A 17,787-nucleotide genomic window follows, 5' to 3' on the forward strand; every position below is an offset into this window, starting at 1 on the left:
TGGCAGTGGCTCTGTTGGGGGTGTGGTTCTGTTGGGGGTGTGGCTCTGTTGGGGGTGTGGCTCTGTTGGGGGTGTGGCTCTGTTCTGGCAGTGGCTCTGTTGGGGGTGTGGTTCTGTTGGGGGTGTGGCTCTGTTGGGGGTGTGGCTCTGTTGGGGGTGTGGCTCTGTTGGGGGTGTGGCTCTGTTCTGGCAGTGACTCTGTTGGGGGTGTGGCTCTGTTGGGTGTGTGACTCTGTTGGGGGTGTGGCTCTGTTGGGGGTGTGGCTCTGTTGGGGGTGTGGCTCTGTTCTGGCAGTGGCTCTGTTGGGGGTGCGGCTCTGTTGGGGGTGTGGCTCTGTTGGGGGTGTGGCTCTGTTGGGGGTGTGGCTCTGTTCTGGCAGTGGCTCTGTTGGGGGTGTGGCTCTGTTGGGGGTGTGGCTCTGTTCTGGCAGTGACTCTGTTGGGGGTGTGGCTCTGTTGGGGGTGTGGCTCTGTTGGGGGTGTGGCTCTGTTCTGGCAGTGACTCTGTTGGGGGTGTGGCTCTGTTGGGGGTGTGGCTCTGTTGGGTGTGTGGCTCTGTTCTGGCAGTGGCTCTGTTGGGTGTGCGGCTCTGTTCTGGCAGTGGCTCTGTTGGGGGTGTGGCTCTGTTGGGGGTGTGGCTCTGTTGGGGGTGTGGCTCTGTTGGGTGTGTGGCTCTGTTGGGGGTGTGGCTCTGTTGGGGGTGTGGCTCTGTTCTGGCAGTGGCTCTGTTGGGGGTGTGGCTCTGTTGGGAGTGTGACTCTGTTGGGGGTGTGACTCTGTTGGGGGTGTGGCTCTGTTGGGGGTGTGGCTCTGTTGGGTGTGTGGCTCTGTTGGGTGCGTGGCTCTGTTAGGGGTGTGGCTCTGTTGGGAGTGTGACTCTGTTGGGGGTGTGACTCTGTTGGGGGTGTGGCTCTGTTGGGGGTGCGGCTCTGTTCTGGCAGTGACTCTGTTGGGGGTGCGGCTCTGTTGGGGTGCGGCTCTGTTCTGGCAGTGGCTCTGTTGGGGGTGCGGCTCTGTTGGGGGTGTGGCTCTGTTCTGGCAGTGGCTCTGTTGGGGTGTGGCTCTGTTGGGGGTGTGGCTCTGTTGGGGGTGTGGCTCTGTTGGGGGTGTGGCTCTGTTGGGGGGTGTGGCTCTGTTGGGTGCGTGGCTCTGTTGGGGGTGTGGCTCTGTTGGGGGTGTGACTCTGTTGGGGGTGCGGCTCTGTTGGGGGTGTGGCTCTGTTGGGGGTGTGGCTCTGTTGGGTGTGTGGCTCTGTTGGGGGTGTGGCTCTGTTGGGGGTGTGGCTCTGTTGGGGGTGTGGCTCTGTTGGGTGCGTGGCTCTGTTGGGGGTGTGGCTCTGTTGGGTGTGTGGCTCTGTTGGGGGTGTGGCTCTGTTGGGGGTGTGGCTCTGTTGGGGGTGCGGCTCTGTTCTGGCAGTGGTTCTGTTGGGGGTGTGGCTCTGTTGGGGGTGTGACTCTGTTGGGGGTGCGGCTCTGTTGGGGGTGTGACTCTGTTGGGGGTGTGGCTCTGTTGGGTGTGTGGCTCTGTTGGGGGTGTGGCTCTGTTGGGGGTGTGGCTCTGTTGGGGGTGTGGCTCTGTTGGGTGCGTGGCTCTGTTCTGGCAGTGGCTCTGTTGGGGGTGTGGCTCTGTTGGGGGTGTGGCTCTGTTGGGGGTGTGGCTCTGTTGGGAGTGTGGCTCTGTTGGGTGTGTGGCTCTGTTGGGGGTGCGGCTCTGTTGGGGGTGTGGCTCTGTTGGGGGTGTGGCTCTGTTGGGGGTGTGGCTCTGTTGGGTGTGTGGCTCTGTTGGGGGTGCGGCTCTGTTGGGGGTGTGGCTCTGTTGGGGGTGCGGGCTCTGTTGGGGGTGTGGCTCTGTTGGGGGTGTGGCTCTGTTCTGGCAGTGGTTCTGTTGGGGGTGTGGCTCTGTTGGGGGTGTGGCTCTGTTGGGGGTGTGGCTCTGTTGGGGGTGTGGCTCTGTTGGGGGTGTGGCTCTGTTGGGGTGTGGCTCTGTTGGGGGTGTGGCTCTGTTCTGGCAGTGGTTCTGTTGGGGGTGTGGCTCTGTTCTGGCAGTGGTTCTGTTGGGGGTGTGGCTCTGTTGGGGGTGTGGCTCTGTTGGGGGTGTGGCTCTGTTCTGGCAGTGGCTCTGTTGGGGGTGTGGCTCTGTTGGGGGTGTGACTCTGTTGGGGGTGTGGCTCTGTTGGGGGTGTGGCTCTGTTGGGGGTGTGGCTCTGCTCTGGCAGTGGCTCTGTTGGGGGTGTGGCTCTGTTGGGGGTGTGGCTCTGTTGGGGGTGTGGCTCTGTTGGGGGTGTGGCTCTGTTGGGGGTGTGGCTCTGTTGGGAGTGTGGCTCTGTTCTGGCAGTGGCTCTGTTGGGAGTGTGACTCTGTTCTGGCAGTGGCTCTGTTAGGGGTGTGGCTCTGTTCTGGCAGTGGCTCTGTTGGGGGTGTGGCTCTGTTGGGGGTGTGGCTCTGTTGGGGGTGTGGCTCTGTTGGGTGCGTGGCTCTGTTGGGTCCGTGGCTCTGTTGGGTGTGTGGCTCTGTTGGGGGTGTGGCTCTGTTGGGTGTGTGGCTCTGTTAGGGGTGTGGCTCTGTTGGGGGTGTGGCTCTGTTGGGGGTGTGGCTCTGTTGGGGGTGTGGCTCTGTTGGGGGTGTGGCTCTGTTCTGGCAGTGGCTCTGTTCTGGCAGTGGCTCTGTTGGGAGTGTGACTCTGTTCTGGCAGTGGCTCTGCTGGGGGTGCGGCTCTGTTGGGTGCGTTGCTCTGTTGGGTGTGTGGCTCTGTTCTGGCAGTGGCTCTGTTCTGGCAGTGGCTCTGTTGGGAGTGTGACTCTGTTCTGGCAGTGGCTCTGTTAGGGGTGTGGCTCTGTTGGGGGTGTGGCTCTGCTGGGGGTGCGGCTCTGTTGGGTCCGTGGCTCTGTTGGGGGTGTGGCTCTGTTGGGGGTGCGGCTCTGTTGGGGGTGTGACTCTGTTCTGGCAGTGGCTCTGTTGGGGGTGTGGCTCTGTTGGGGGTGTGGCTCTGTTGGGTGCGTGGCTCTGTTGGGAGTGTGACTCTGTTCTGGCAGTGGCTCTGTTGGGGGTGTGGCTCTGTTGGGGGTGTGGCTCTGTTCTGGCAGTGACTCTGTTGGGGGTGTGGCTCTGTTCTGGCAGTGACTCTGTTGGGTGTGTGGCTCTGTTGGGAGTGTGACTCTGTTTTGGCAGTGGCTCTGTTGGGTGTGTGGCTCTGTTCTGGCAGTGGCTCTGTTGGGTGTGTGGCTCTGTTGGGGGTGTGGCGCTGTTGGGGGTGTGGCTCTGTTGGGGGTGTGGCTCTGTTGGGGGTGTGGCTCTGTTGGGGGTGTGACTCTGTTGGGTGCGTGGCTCTGTTGGGGGTGTGGCTCTGTTGGGGGTGTGACTCTGTTGGGGGTGCGGCTCTGTTGGGGGTGTGACTCTGTTGGGGGTGTGGCTCTGTTGGGTGTGTGGCTCTGTTGGGGGTGTGGCTCTGTTGGGGGTGTGGCTCTGTTGGGGGTGTGGCTCTGTTGGGTGCGTGGCTCTGTTGGGGGTGTGGCTCTGTTGGGTGTGTGGCTCTGTTGGGGGTGTGGCTCTGTTGGGGTGTGGCTCTGTTGGGGGTGCGGCTCTGTTGGGGGTGTGACTCTGTTGGGGGTGCGGCTCTGTTGGGGGTGCGGCTCTGTTGGGGGTGTGGCTCTGTTGGGGGTGCGGCTCTGTTGGGGGTGCGGCTCTGTTGGGGGTGTGGCTCTGTTGGGGGTGCGGCTCTGTTGGGGGTGTGACTCTGTTGGGGGTGCGGCTCTGTTGGGGGTGTGGCTCTGTTCTGGCAGTGGTTCTGTTGGGGGTGTGGCTCTGTTGGGGGTGTGACTCTGTTGGGGGTGCGGCTCTGTTGGGGGTGTGACTCTGTTGGGGGTGTGGCTCTGTTGGGTGTGTGGCTCTGTTGGGGGTGTGGCTCTGTTGGGGGTGTGGCTCTGTTGGGGGTGTGGCTCTGTTGGGTGCGTGGCTCTGTTCTGGCAGTGGCTCTGTTGGGGGTGTGGCTCTGTTGGGGGTGTGGCTCTGTTGGGGGTGTGGCTCTGTTCTGGCAGTGGCTCTGTTGGGGGTGCGGCTCTGTTCTGGCAGTGGCTCTGTTGGGGGTGTGGCTCTGTTCTGGCAGTGGCTCTGTTGGGGGTGTGGCTCTGTTGGGGGTGTGGCTCTGTTGGGTGCGTGGCTCTGTTGGGGGTGTGGCTCTGTTGGGTGTGTGACTCTGTTGGGTGTGTGGCTCTGTTGGGGGTGTGGCTCTGTTGGGGGTGTGGCTCTGTTGGTGTGTGCCTCTGTTCTGGCAGTGGCTCTGTTGGGTGCGTGGCTCTGTTGGGGGTGTGGCTCTGTTCTGGCAGTGGCTCTGTTGGGGGTGTGGCTCTGTTGGGGTGTGGCTCTGTTGGGGGTTTGGCTCTGTTGGGGGTGTGGCTCTGTTGGGGGTGTGGCTCTGTTGGGGGTGCGGCTCTGTTCTGGCAGTGGCTCTGTTGGGGGTGTGGCTCTGTGGGGGTGTGGCTCTGTTGGGGGTGTGGCTCTGTTGGCAGTGGCTCTGTTGGGTGTGTGGCTCTGTTGGGGGGTGACTCGGTTGGGGGTGTGGCTCTGTTCTGGCAGTGGCTCTGTTGGGGGGTGGCTCTGTTGGGGGTGTGGCTCGTTGGGGGTGCGGCTCTGTTCTGGCAGTGGCTCTGTTGGGGGTGTGGCTCTGTTAGGGGTGTGGCTCTGTTGGGGGTGTGGCTCTGTTGGGAGTGTGGCTCTGTTGGGAGTGTGGCTCTGTTGGGTGTGTGGCTCTGTTGGGGGTGTGGCTCTGTTGGGGGTGTGGCTCTGTTGGGGGTGTGGCTCTGTTCTGGCAGTGGCTCTGTTGGGAGTGTGGCTCTGTTGGGAGTGTGGCTCTGTTGGGTGTGTGGCTCTGTTGGGGGTGCGGCTCTGTTGGGGGTGTGGCTCTGTTGGGGGTGTGGCTCTGTTGGGGGTGTGGCTCTGTTGGGTGTGTGGCTCTGTTGGGGGTGCGGCTCTGTTGGGGGTGTGGCTCTGTTGGGGGTGCGGCTCTGTTGGGGGTGTGGCTCTGTTGGGGGTGTGGCTCTGTTGGGGGTGTGGCTCTGTTGGGGGTGTGGCTCTGTTGGGGGTGTGGCTCTGTTCTGGCAGTGGTTCTGTTGGGGGTGTGGCTCTGTTGGGGGGTGTGGCTCTGTTGGGGGTGTGGCTCTGTTCTGGCAGTGGCTCTGTTGGGGGTGTGGCTCTGTTGGGGGTGTGGCTCTGTTGGGGGTGTGGCTCTGCTCTGGCAGTGGCTCTGTTGGGGGTGTGGCTCTGTTGGGGGTGTGGCTCTGTTGGGGGTGTGGCTCTGCTCTGGCAGTGGCTCTGTTGGGGGTGTGGCTCTGTTGGGGGTGTGGCTCTGTTGGGGGTGTGGCTCTGTTGGGGGTGTGGCTCTGTTGGGGGTGTGGCTCTGTTGGGAGTGTGGCTCTGTTCTGGCAGTGGCTCTGTTGGGGGTGTGGCTCTGTTGGGTGTGTGACTCTGTTCTGGCAGTGGCTCTGTTGGGGGTGTGGCTCTGTTGGGGTGTGACTCTGTTCTGGCAGTGGCTCTGTTGGGTGCGTGGCTCTGTTGGGGGTGTGGCTCTGTTCTGGCAGTGGCTCTGTTGGGAGTGTGGCTCTGTTGGGAGTGTGGCTCTGTTGGGTGTGTGGCTCTGTTGGGGGTGTGGCTCTGTTGGGTGCGTGACTCTGTTGGGGGTGCGACTCTGTTCTGGCAGTGGCTCTGTTGGGGGTGTGGCTCTGTTGGGGGTGTGGCTCTGTCAGGGGTGTGGTTCTGTTGGGGGTGTGGCTCTGTTGGGGGTGTGGCTCTGTTCTGGCAGTGGCTCTGTTGGGAGTGTGGCTCTGTTGGGTGTGTGGCTCTGTTGGGGGTGCGGCTCTGTTGGGGGTGTGGCTCTGTTGGGGGTGTGGCTCTGTTGGGGGTGTGGCTCTGTTGGGTGTGTGGCTCTGTTGGGGGTGCGGCTCTGTTGGGGGTGTGGCTCTGTTGGGGGTGCGGCTCTGTTGGGGGTGTGGCTCTGTTGGGGGTGTGGCTCTGTTGGGGGTGTGGCTCTGTTGGGGGTGTGGCTCTGTTGGGGGTGTGGCTCTGTTCTGGCAGTGGTTCTGTTGGGGGTGTGGCTCTGTTGGGGGTGTGGCTCTGTTGGGGGTGTGGCTCTGTTCTGGCAGTGGCTCTGTTGGGGGTGTGGCTCTGTTGGGGGTGTGGCTCTGTTGGGGGTGTGGCTCTGTTGGGGGTGTGGCTCTGTTGGGGGTGTGGCTCTGCTCTGGCAGTGGCTCTGTTGGGGGTGTGGCTCTGTTGGGGGTGTGGCTCTGTTGGGGGTGTGGCTCTGTTGGGGGTGTGGCTCTGTTGGGGGTGTGGCTCTGTTGGGAGTGTGGCTCTGTTCTGGCAGTGGCTCTGTTGGGAGTGTGACTCTGTTCTGGCAGTGGCTCTGTTGGGGGTGCGGCTCTGTTCTGGCAGTGGCTCTGTTGGGTGTGTGGCTCTGTTGGGTGTGTGGCTCTGTTAGGGGTGTGGCTCTGTTCTGGCAGTGGCTCTGTTGGGGGTGTGGCTCTGTTGGGGGTGTGGCTCTGTTGGGTCCGTGGCTCTGTTGGGGGTGTGGCTCTGTTGGGAGTGTGGCTCTGTTCTGGCAGTGGCTCTGTTGGGGGTGTGGCTCTGTTGGGTGTGTGGCTCTGTTGGGTGTGTGGCTCTGTTAGGGGTGTGGCTCTGTTGGGGGTGTGGCTCTGTTGGGGGTGTGGCTCTGTTGGGAGTGTGGCTCTGTTCTGGCAGTGGCTCTGTTGGGGGTGTGGCTCTGTTGGGGGTGTGGCTCTGTTCTGGCAGTGGCTCTGTTGGGAGTGTGGCTCTGTTCTGGCAGTGGCTCTGTTGGGGGTGCGGCTCTGTTGGGGGTGCGGCTCTGTTGGGGGTGTGGCTCTGTTGGGGGTGTGGCTCTGTTGGGGGTGTGGCTCTGTTGGGGGTGTGGCTCTGTTCTGGCAGTGGCTCTGTTGGGGGTGTGGTTCTGTTGGGGGTGTGGCTCTGTTGGGGGTGTGGCTCTGTTGGGGGTGTGGCTCTGTTGGGGGTGTGGCTCTGTTCTGGCAGTGACTCTGTTGGGGGTGTGGCTCTGTTGGGTGTGTGGCTCTGTTAGGGGTGTGGCTCTGTTGGGGGTGTGGCTCTGTTGGGGGTGTGGCTCTGTTCTGGCAGTGGCTCTGTTGGGGGTGCGGCTCTGTTGGGGGTGTGGTTCTGTTGGGGGTGTGGCTCTGTTGGGGGTGTGGCTCTGTTGGGGGTGTGGCTCTGTTGGGGGTGTGGCTCTGTTCTGGCAGTGACTCTGTTGGGGGTGTGGCTCTGTTGGGGGTGTGGCTCTGTTGGGGGTGCGGCTCTGTTGGGGGTGCGGCTCTGTTCTGGCAGTGGCTCTGTTGGGGGTGTGGCTCTGTTGGGGGTGTGGCTCTGTTGGGGGTGTGGCTCTGTTGGGTGTGTGGCTCTGTTGGGGGTGTGGCTCTGTTAGGGGTGTGGCTCTGTTGGGAGTGTGACTCTGTTGGGGGTGTGACTCTGTTGGGGGTGTGGCTCTGTTGGGGGTGCGGCTCTGTTCTGGCAGTGACTCTGTTGGGGGTGCGGCTCTGTTCTGGCAGTGGCTCTGTTGGGGGTGTGGCTCTGTTGGGGGTGTGGCTCTGTTGGGGGTGTGGCTCTGTTGGGGGTGTGGCTCTGTTGGGTGTGTGACTCTGTTGGGGGTGTGGCTCTGTTGGGGGTGAGGCTCTGTTGGGAGTGCGGCTCTGTTGGGTGTGCGGCTCTGTTCAGGCAGTGGCTCTGTTGGGGGTGCGGCTCTGTTGGGGGTGTGGCTCTGTTGGGGGTGTGGCTCTGTTGGGGGTGTGGCTCTGTTGGGGGTGCGGCTCTGTTCTGGCAGTGGCTCTGTTGGGGGTGCGGCTCTGTTGGGGGTGTGGCTCTGTTGGGGGTGTGGCTCTGTTGGGTGTGTGGCTCTGTTGGGGGTGTGGCTCTGTTGGGGGTGTGGCTCTGTTGGGGGTGTGGCTCTGTTGGGGGTGTGGCTCTGTTGGGGGTGTGGCTCTGTTCTGGCAGTGGCTCTGTTGGGAGTGTGACTCTGTTCTGGCAGTGGCTCTGTTGGGAGTGTGACTCTGTTCTGGCAGTGGCTCTGTTGGGGGTGTGGCTCTGTTGGGAGTGTGGCTCTGTTCTGGCAGTGGCTCTGTTGGGAGTGTGACTCTGTTCTGGCAGTGGCTCTGTTGGGGGTGTGGCTCTGTTGGGGGTGTGGCTCTGTTGGGGGTGTGGCTCTGTTGGGGGTGTGGCTCTGTTGGGAGTGTGGCTCTGTTCTGGCAGTGGTTCTGTTGGGAGTGTGACTCTGTTCTGGCAGTGGTTCTGTTGGGAGTGTGACTCTGTTCTGGCAGTGGCTCTGTTGGGGGTGTGGCTCTGTTCTGGCAGTGGTTCTGTTGGGGGTGTGGCTCTGTTGGGGGTGTGGCTCTGTTCTGGCAGTGGTTCTGTTGGGAGTGTGACTCTGTTCTGGCAGTGGCTCTGTTTGGAGTGTGGCTCTGTTCTGGCAGTGGTTCTGTTGGGAGTGTGACTCTGTTCTGGCAGTGGCTCTGTTGGGTGTGTGGCTCTGTTGGGTGTGTGGCTCTGTTGGGGGTGTGGCTCTGTTGGGTGCGTGGCTCTGTTGGGGGTGTGGCTCTGTTGGGGGTGTGGCTCTGTTCTGGCAGTGGCTCTGTTGGGTGTGTGACTCTGTTGGGGGTGTGACTCTGTTCTGGCAGTGGCTCTGTTGGGGGTGTGGCTCTGTTCTGGCAGTGGCTCTGTTGGGGGTGTGACTCTGTTGGGGGTGTGACTCTGTTCTGGCAGTGACTCTGTTGGGGGTGTGGCTCTGTTCTGGCAGTGACTCTGTTGGGGGTGCGGCTCTGTTCTGGCAGTGGCTCTGTTGGGGGTGTGGCTCTGTTGGGGGTGTGGCTCTGTTGGGGGTGTGGCTCTGTTCTGGCAGTGGCTCTGTTGGGAGTGTGGCTCTGTTGGGAGTGTGGCTCTGTTGGGTGTGTGGCTCTGTTGGGGGTGCGGCTTTGTTGGGGGTGCGGCTCTGTTGGGGGTGTGGCTCTGTTGGGGGTGTGGCTCTGTTCTGGCAGTGGCTCTGTTGGGAGTGTGACTCTGTTCTGGCAGTGGCTCTGTTGGGGGTGCGGCTCTGTTCTGGCAGTGGCTCTGTTGGGTGTGTGGCTCTGTTAGGGGTGTGGCTCTGTTCTGGCAGTGGCTCTGTTGGGGGTGTGGCTCTGTTGGGGGTGTGGCTCTGTTGGGTGCGTGGCTCTGTTCTGGCAGTGGCTCTGTTGGGTCCGTGGCTCTGTTGGGGGTGTGGCTCTGTTGGGAGTGTGGCTCTGTTCTGGCAGTGGCTCTGTTGGGGGTGTGGCTCTGTTGGGTGTGTGGCTCTGTTAGGGGTGTGGCTCTGTTGGGGGTGTGGCTCTGTTGGGGGTGTGGCTCTGTTCTGGCAGTGACTCTGTTGGGGGTGTGGCTCTGTTGGGTGTGTGACTCTGTTGGGGGTGTGGCTCTGTTGGGGGTGTGGCTCTGTTGGGTGTGTGGCTCTGTTGGGGGTGTGGCTCTGTTGGGGGTGTGGCTCTGTTGGGGGTGTGGCTCTGTTGGGAGTGTGGCTCTGTTCTGGCAGTGGCTCTGTTGGGGGTGTGGCTCTGTTCTGGCAGTGGCTCTGTTCTGGCAGTGGCTCTGTTGGGGGTGCGGCTCTGTTGGGGGTGTGACTCTGTTCTGGCAGTGGCTCTGTTGGGGGTGTGGTTCTGTTGGGGGTGTGGCTCTGTTGGGGGTGTGGCTCTGTTGGGGGTGTGGCTCTGTTCTGGCAGTGGCTCTGTTGGGGGTGTGGTTCTGTTGGGGGTGTGGCTCTGTTGGGGGTGTGGCTCTGTTGGGGGTGTGGCTCTGTTGGGGGTGTGGCTCTGTTCTGGCAGTGACTCTGTTGGGGGTGTGGCTCTGTTGGGTGTGTGACTCTGTTGGGGGTGTGGCTCTGTTGGGGGTGTGGCTCTGTTGGGGGTGTGGCTCTGTTGGGGGTGTGGCTCTGTTGGGGGTGTGGCTCTGTTCTGGCAGTGACTCTGTTGGGGGTGTGGCTCTGTTGGGGGTGTGGCTCTGTTGGGGGTGTGGCTCTGTTCTGGCAGTGACTCTGTTGGGGGTGTGGCTCTGTTGGGGGTGTGGCTCTGTTGGGGGTGTGGCTCTGTTGGGGGTGTGGCTCTGTTCTGGCAGTGACTCTGTTGGGGGTGTGGCTCTGTTGGGGGTGTGGCTCTGTTGGGGGTGTGGCTCTGTTGGGGGTGCGGCTCTGTTCTGGCAGTGGCTCTGTTGGGTGTGTGGCTCTGTTCTGGCAGTGGCTCTGTTGGGTGTGCGGCTCTGTTCTGGCAGTGGCTCTGTTGGGGGTGTGGCTCTGTTGGGGGTGTGGCTCTGTTGGGTGTGTGGCTCTGTTGGGGGTGTGGCTCTGTTAGGGGTGTGGCTCTGTTGGGAGTGTGACTCTGTTGGGGGTGTGACTCTGTTGGGGGTGTGGCTCTGTTGGGGGTGCGGCTCTGTTCTGGCAGTGACTCTGTTGGGGGTGCGGCTCTGTTCTGGCAGTGGCTCTGTTGGGGGTGTGGCTCTGTTGGGGGTGTGGCTCTGTTGGGTGTGCGGCTCTGTTCTGGCAGTGGCTCTGTTGGGGGTGCGGCTCTGTTCTGGCAGTGGCTCTGTTGGGGGTGCGGCTCTGTTGGGGGTGTGGCTCTGTTGGGGGTGTGGCTCTGTTGGGGGTGTGGCTCTGTTGGGGGTGCGGCTCTGTTCTGGCAGTGGCTCTGTTGGGGGTGCGGCTCTGTTGGGGGTGTGGCTCTGTTGGGGGTGTGGCTCTGTTGGGTGTGTGGCTCTGTTGGGGGTGTGGCTCTGTTGGGGGTGTGGCTCTGTTGGGTGTGTGGCTCTGTTGGGTGTGTGGCTCTGTTGGGGGTGTGGCTCTGTTGGGGGTGTGGCTCTGTTGGGGGTGTGGCTCTGTTGGGGGTGTGGCTCTGTTCTGGCAGTGGCTCTGTTGGGAGTGTGACTCTGTTCTGGCAGTGGCTCTGTTGGGAGTGTGACTCTGTTCTGGCAGTGGCTCTGTTGGGGGTGTGGCTCTGTTAGGGGTGCGGCTCTGTTGGGGGTGTGGCTCTGTTGGGGGTGTGGCTCTGTTCTGGCAGTGGCTCTGTTGGGGGTGTGGCTCTGTTCTGGCAGTGGCTCTGTTGGGGGTGTGGCTCTGTTGGGGGCGTGGCTCTGTTGGGGGTGTGGCTCTGTTGGGGGTGTGGCTCTGTTGGGTGTGTGGCTCTGTTGGGAGTGTGGCTCTGTTCTGGCAGTGGCTCTGTTGGGAGTGTGACTCTGTTCTGGCAGTGGCTCTGTTGGGGGTGTGGCTCTGTTGGGGGTGTGGCTCTGTTCTGGCAGTGGCTCTGTTGGGGGTGTGGCTCTGTTGGGGGTGTGGCTCTGTTGGGGGTGTGGCTCTGTTGGGGGGTGTGGCTCTGTTGGGAGTGTGGCTCTGTTCTGGCAGTGGCTCTGTTGGGAGTGTGACTCTGTTCTGGCAGTGGCTCTGTTGGGGGTGTGGCTCTGTTGGGGGTGTGGCTCTGTTCTGGCAGTGGTTCTGTTGGGAGTGTGACTCTGTTCTGGCAGTGGCTCTGTTGGGAGTGTGACTCTGTTCTGGCAGTGGCTCTGTTGGGGGTGTGACTCTGTTGGGGGTGTGGCTCTGTTCTGGCAGTGGCTCTGTTGGGGGTGTGGCTCTGTTGGGGGTGTGGCTCTGTTGGGTGCGTGGCTCTGTTGGGGGTGTGGCTCTGTTGGGGGTGTGGCTCTGTTCTGGCAGTGGCTCTGTTGGGTGTGTGACTCTGTTGGGGGTGTGACTCTGTTCTGGCAGTGGCTCTGTTGGGGGTGTGGCTCTGTTCTGGCAGTGGCTCTGTTGGGGGTGTGACTCTGTTGGGGGTGTGACTCTGTTCTGGCAGTGGTTCTGTTGGGGGTGCGGCTCTGTTGGGAGTGTGACTCTGTTCTGGCAGTGGTTCTGTTAGGTGCGTGGCTCTGTTGAGTGTGTGACTCTGTTCTGGCAGTGGTTCTGTTGGGTGTGTGGTTCTGTTGGGGGTGTGACTCTGTTCTGGCAGTGGCTCTGTTGGGGGTGTGACTCTGTTCTGGCAGTGGTTCTGTTGGGTGTGTGGCTCTGTTGGGGGTGTGGCTCTGTTGGGGGTGTGACTCTGTTCTGGCAGTGGCTCTGTTGGGAGTGTGACTCTGTTCTGGCAGTGGCTCTGTTGGGGGTGTGGCTCTGTTGGGTGTGTGGCTCTGTTGGGGGTGTGGCTCTGTTGGGGGTGTGGCTCTGTTGGGTGCGTGGCTCTGTTGGGGGTGTGGCTCTGTTGGGGGTGTGGCTCTGTTGGGGGTGTGGCTCTGTTCTGGCAGTGGTTCTGTTGGGGGTGTGGCTCTGTTGGGGGTGTGGCTCTGTTCTGGCAGTGGTTCTGTTGGGGGTGTGGCTCTGTTAGGGGTGCGGCTCTGTGAGATATGCTTTTGTTGGGGGTTTTGTTTTGTTTGGGGTTTTGTTTTGTTGTGGATTTGGGTTTGTTGGAGACGTGGTTTTGGGGGTGTGGTTTTGTTGTGGGTGTGGTTTTCTTGGGTTTTGTTTTGTTGGGATTGTGGTTTTGTGGGTGTGGCTTTGTTGAGGGTATGGTTTCGTTGTGGGTGTATGGTTTTGTTGGGTGTATGGTTTTGTTGTGGGTGTGGTTTTGTTGTGGGTGTGGTTTTGTTTTGTTAGGGGTGTCGTTTTGTTTTGTTGGGGGTGTCGTTTTGTTGGGGGTGTGGATTTGTTGTGGATGAGGTTTTGTTGGGTGTGTTGTTTTGTTGGGATTTTGTTTTGTTGGGGATGAGTTTGTGTTGGGGGTGTGGTTTTGTTGAGGGTGTGGATTTTTTGTGGATGAGGTTTTGTTGGGTGTGTGGTTTTGTTGGGATTTTGTTTTGTTGGGGATGAGTTTGTGTTGGGGGTGTGGTTTTGTTGAGGGTGTGGATTTTTTGTGGATGAGGTTTTGTTGGGTGTGTGGTTTTGTTGGGATTTTGTTTTGTTGGGGATGAGGTTGTGTTGGGGGTGTGGTTTTGTTGAGGGTGTGGATTTGTTGTGGATGAGGTTTTGTTGGGGGTGTGGTTTTGTTGGGATTTTGTTTTGTTGGGAGTGTGGTTTTGTCAGGGTGTTGTTTTGTTGGGGATGAGGTTTTGTTGGAGAATCTGTTGCCTGGTTCTCGGTGGTGGTCGGGGCCAGCCCTATTAGGATCCGCCCTGCCAGAGTAAACCCTGTCCACTCTTTTTTTCTGGAAAGCGACTCAAGGTCCAGAGAGAAAATTGGGGCTTGATCTTCCGTTCCTGTGGCTAAGTCCCGCCTTGAACGGAGAATCTGTGCGAACCCCTTACCGATTCCAGTACCGGTTAGGGGCTAACACCGGCTCTGACTGAAACTCCCGACTGAAACACCGGCTCTGACTGAAACCCCCATGCCGAAAACGGCTGGAATGGCTGGGTCCAGGGCAACGCCTGTGCACCGCTGACAACCTGCAGCGGTCGCACCATACAACATGGCGCCGGCTGTGCATGGACCCTACCCGCCAAACAGTAACCCCCCAACCCTCACAGAAGCCCCCCGGCCAGCGGTACAGATCCCGGTCAAGTGTGGGACCACACGTGTCCCACGCTGTCGGGATCTATTCCCATCGGGGGCGGAGCATCGCAGGTGGGCCGGCCAGTGAGGCGCCAATGACATTGCGACTGTGCACGGCCAACATCATGATGATTCCATTTCGGAGGGTGCGGAGCATGGCTGACTGCTGTCAAACCGGCGCCAGCCCCAATTTTGGCGTCGGAGCCCATTCTCTGCCCGATTGCCGAACACGATTTTGGCGTCAGGCCACGGAGAGTCCTGCCCCTGGTTTGTGAAGAGTTACACGCCAATTTTCAATCTGAGTCTGACACTACAGAATTCTGGAAAGGTTCCACCCATAATTTTAAATTGCTGCATTAGATTAGTGTGTGGAGCACTGAACTATTAGAGATGACATCTTTTAGATGAGATGCATCTCTGTAGAATATAAAAGATCAGCTCATTGAAGAAGAGTGACAGAATAATGCCTGGTATCCTGGCCAATAATTATCCCTTAATGAACATCCTTTACAAGAAAAATGATCATGATGTGGAGATGCCGGCGTTGGACTGGGGTGAGCACAGTAAGAAGTCTTACAACACCAGGTTAAAGTCCAACAGGTTTGTTTCAAACACGAGCTTTCGGAGCACGGCTGAAGAAGGAGCCGTGCTCCGAAAGCTCGTGTTTGAAACAAACCTGTTGGACTTTAACCTGGTGTTGTAAGACTTCTTACCAAGAAAAATGATCACATTGTTGGTTGTGGAATCTTGCTGTGCTCAGATTGGTTGCCAGGTTTCCCACATTAAAACAGCAACTACACCTCACAGCTGCTTTATTCTCTGTAATATGTGTTGAGACATCCTGAGGTTGTGATATTGAAGAAATTCTTTCTTTCTCAGAATGTGAAAATCAGTACGAGCAGCAACCGGAACCAGATATCGCCACAGGAAGTGTCCATGACGCTGCGAGCAGGAGAGGAGAGGTCAGTGAATTTCCAGGTCTTTCAGCCTCTGGAAGCTCCAGTCGATCTTTATTTCCTCATGGACTTCTCCAACTCAATGAAGGACGACTTGGACAACCTGAAGAAACTGGGCCTTAAGCTGGGTAAGCATCAGAGCCAATAACGTTGCAGTACTTCACCTACTGCGCCAGCTATAATGCTATTAAGCTTCACAGTCTCCAAGGTGTTAGCTTGTTGTTAGCTGCTGTGAATGCTTCCTGAAGGAATAAACCATCCTAATTTCTAGCATGGACTGCTACGTTGTAGGTGTTAAGGATAGAAAATAGAACATACAGTGCAGAAGGAGACCATTCGGCCCATTGAGTCTGCACCGATCCACTATCCCCCTATCTTCCACCCTATCCCCATAACCCGATAACCCCTCCTAACCTTTTTGGTCACTAAAGGCCAATCATGGCCAATCCACCTAACCTGCATGTTTTTGGACTGTGAGAGGATACCGGAACACCCGGAGGAAACCCACACAGACACGGGGAGAACGTGCAGACTCTGCACACAGTGACCCAGCAGGGAATCGAACCTGGGACCCTGGCGCTGTGAAGCCACAGTGCTAATCACTTGTGCTACCATGCTGCCCCTAGGATGACACGGTGGTTAGCACTGCTGCCTCATGGCGCAAAGGACCCGGGTTCGATCCCAGCCCCTGGTCACTGTCTGTGTGGAGTTTGCACAATCTCCCCGTGTGTGCGTGGGTCTCACCCCCACAACCCAAAGATGTGCAGGGTTGGAGGATTGGCCATGCTAAATTGCCCCTTAATAGGAAAGAAACAAATTGGGCATTTAAAAAATTTTTTAAAGCAAAAAAAAAGGCGTTAAGTGTCAGCGGTAGTTCAGCAATAGCATGTGTGCCCCTGAAGCAGCAGGTTGAGGGTTAAGTCCCAAAGTTATGAGCACCTTACAATACTCAAGCTGAAACTCCAGTGCCGTACTGAGGGTGTGCTGCACTGAAGAGAGAGGTGAGCTGATGATCAGAAGGCCTCAAATGACAATGTTTCAAAGAATTGCAGGGGAATTCTTCCAATATATTGGTCAATATTTGCCCTTCCAGCAACATCATCAAAAAACGTTATCTGGCCGTGATCACATTGTTGCTTTTTGGAAGTAAATCAGCTACTGTGTTTTTAACAGTGACGACACTTCACATGCACTTCATTGGGTGTATATTGAGGTCATGAAAGGTGCTGTATAGATGCAGGTCCTTGATTAAAATTATGAATATTTATATGTCCCAAATTTGTATTGCTTGTATTTCGCAGCTGAAGTTGTAGAGAGCATGTCAAGTAACTACACCATTGGCTTTGGGAAGTTTGTTGACAAAGTAACTGTACCACAGACAGATATGAGGCCTTCAAGGTAAGAGCAGGACATCCTGGTTATCAGAAACCAGGGGAATTATGTTTAAAGTATTTTTCCTTATGTGTTGTGTGTGTATATGTGTGTGCACGTGTGTCTGTGAGTTTTTCTGTGTGTACGCATGTTCATTCCAATTTGTTTGTGTGTGTTTGAATACAATATGTGCCCGAGAGAGAGTTTTTAATGTAAATGTAGACTTGTGTTGATACACCGCTTTACAAAATCTCTTAATTTTATATCCATTTATGGGATGTGGGTACCTCTGGCATAGCCATCATTTGCTGCCCACTCCTAATTGCCCTTGAGAAAGTGGTGGTGAGCCATATTCTCAAACTGCTGCAATCCATCTACTGTCCGTCACTGTACACCCACAGTGCTAATGGGAAGGAGGTCCCCTGCTTTTGAGCCAGTGATGGTGAAGGAACAGCAATAATTAATACAGTCAACATTCAGTGGTTCACAGATTTATTCACAAAGTCCTTGGGAGAGAAGCTGTCAGAAGTCAGTCTGAGAAACTACAGCAGAACACTAAAAATAAAACCAAAACGGGGCTGAAAAATGAAACTAAAACAGACCCAGCCTCTCCCATCAGTGACATGACAACCTGCCTAGTTGTTAACCCCTAATTCACAGCTTTGGCAGGTATATAATGCTATATTTATTTTTAAAATCCTACATTCATCTTAAGAGTGTGTGTGTGTCAGGACAGCACAATGGCGCAGTGGTTAGCACTGCTGCCTCACGTCTCCGAGGTCCCAGTTGCGGTCCCAGTTCGGAGTTACTGTCCGTGTGGAGTTTGCACATTCACCCCGTGTTTGCGTGGGTTTCGCCCCAATAACCCGAAAGATGTGTCGGGTTGATGGATTGGCCTCGCTAAATTGCCCAATTATTGGAAAAAATGAATTTGGTACTCTAATTTTTTTAAAAAGAGTGTGTGTGTGAGTGTATATGTGAGAGTGCTTGCATGGGTGGCACGGTAGTACAGTGGTTAGCCCTGTTACTTCACCGTGCCAGGCTCCCAGGTTCGATTCCCAGCTTGGGTCACTGTCTGTGCGGAGTCTGCACGTACTCCCTGTGTCGGCGTGAGTTTCCTCCGGGTGCTCCGGATATTCCTCCCACAAGTCCCGAAAGACGTGCTGTTTAGGTGAATTGGACATTCTGAATTCTCCCTCAGTGTACCCGAACAGGCGCCAGAGTGTGGCAACTAGGGGATTTTCACAGTAATGTCATTGCAATGTTAATGTAAGCCTACTTGTGACAACAATAAAGATTATTGTTATTATTAAATATTTGGGTGTGAGTCTATGTGTACGTCAGAGTCTGAAATGAGAGTCCAGCTCTCCAGCAGCAGTCCTAATGTTAAACAAATTTATGAGCAAAAGATCAGCATCACTCCTCCTATTAAAAATGACAAAAAGGTAAGACGTAAGAATTTGTTGAATGAGAGAGCTTTTTCACTATAATAAATGTAAACATGTAAGAAACCCAAAGGGTTGTGAATCTATGGAATTCCTTGCTCAGTGAAGCAGTTGAGGCTCCTTCATTAAATGTTTTTAAGGTAAAGATAGATAGTTTTTTGAAGAAAAAAGGGATTAAGGGTTATGTTGTTCGGGCCGGAAAGTGTAGCTGAGTCCACAAAAGATCAGCCATGATCTCATTGTATGGCGGAGCAGGCTCGAGGGGCCAGATGGCCTACTCCTGCTCTTAGTTCTTATTAAATACAGTTGTATTTGTATATTTGCACCTATTGTATAAAAACAATATTTTTTTTGTGATTTAACTCTTTAACATAACAAGACTGTTCCTTCCGGGTTCCATCAGTGCCCTTGAAAGGTCAAAAGGATTCCATGGCTGGAAAAATTTGGGAAACTCTGAGGACAATGGTGCA

At 57.2% G+C, this 17,787-nt stretch overlaps 1 protein-coding gene across 3 annotated transcripts in view; it reads left to right on the forward strand.

Moving 5' to 3' along the window:
• The window catches only part of itgb4 (integrin, beta 4), a 311,978-nt gene that overhangs the window by 45,529 nt on the left and 248,662 nt on the right, over nucleotides 1–17,787 (forward strand). For all 3 annotated transcript variants that reach the window (XM_038777234.1, XM_038777235.1, XM_038777236.1), the window contains exons 5-6: nucleotides 14,425–14,629; nucleotides 15,803–15,899. In XM_038777234.1, coding sequence (XP_038633162.1) covers nucleotides 14,425–14,629; nucleotides 15,803–15,899 — 302 coding nt within the window. The remainder of the gene's footprint in view (nucleotides 1–14,424; nucleotides 14,630–15,802; nucleotides 15,900–17,787) is intronic.

This window comes from Scyliorhinus canicula, chromosome 18, assembly GCF_902713615.1.
Source record: "Scyliorhinus canicula chromosome 18, sScyCan1.1, whole genome shotgun sequence".
Lineage (NCBI taxonomy): Eukaryota > Metazoa > Chordata > Chondrichthyes > Carcharhiniformes > Scyliorhinidae > Scyliorhinus > Scyliorhinus canicula.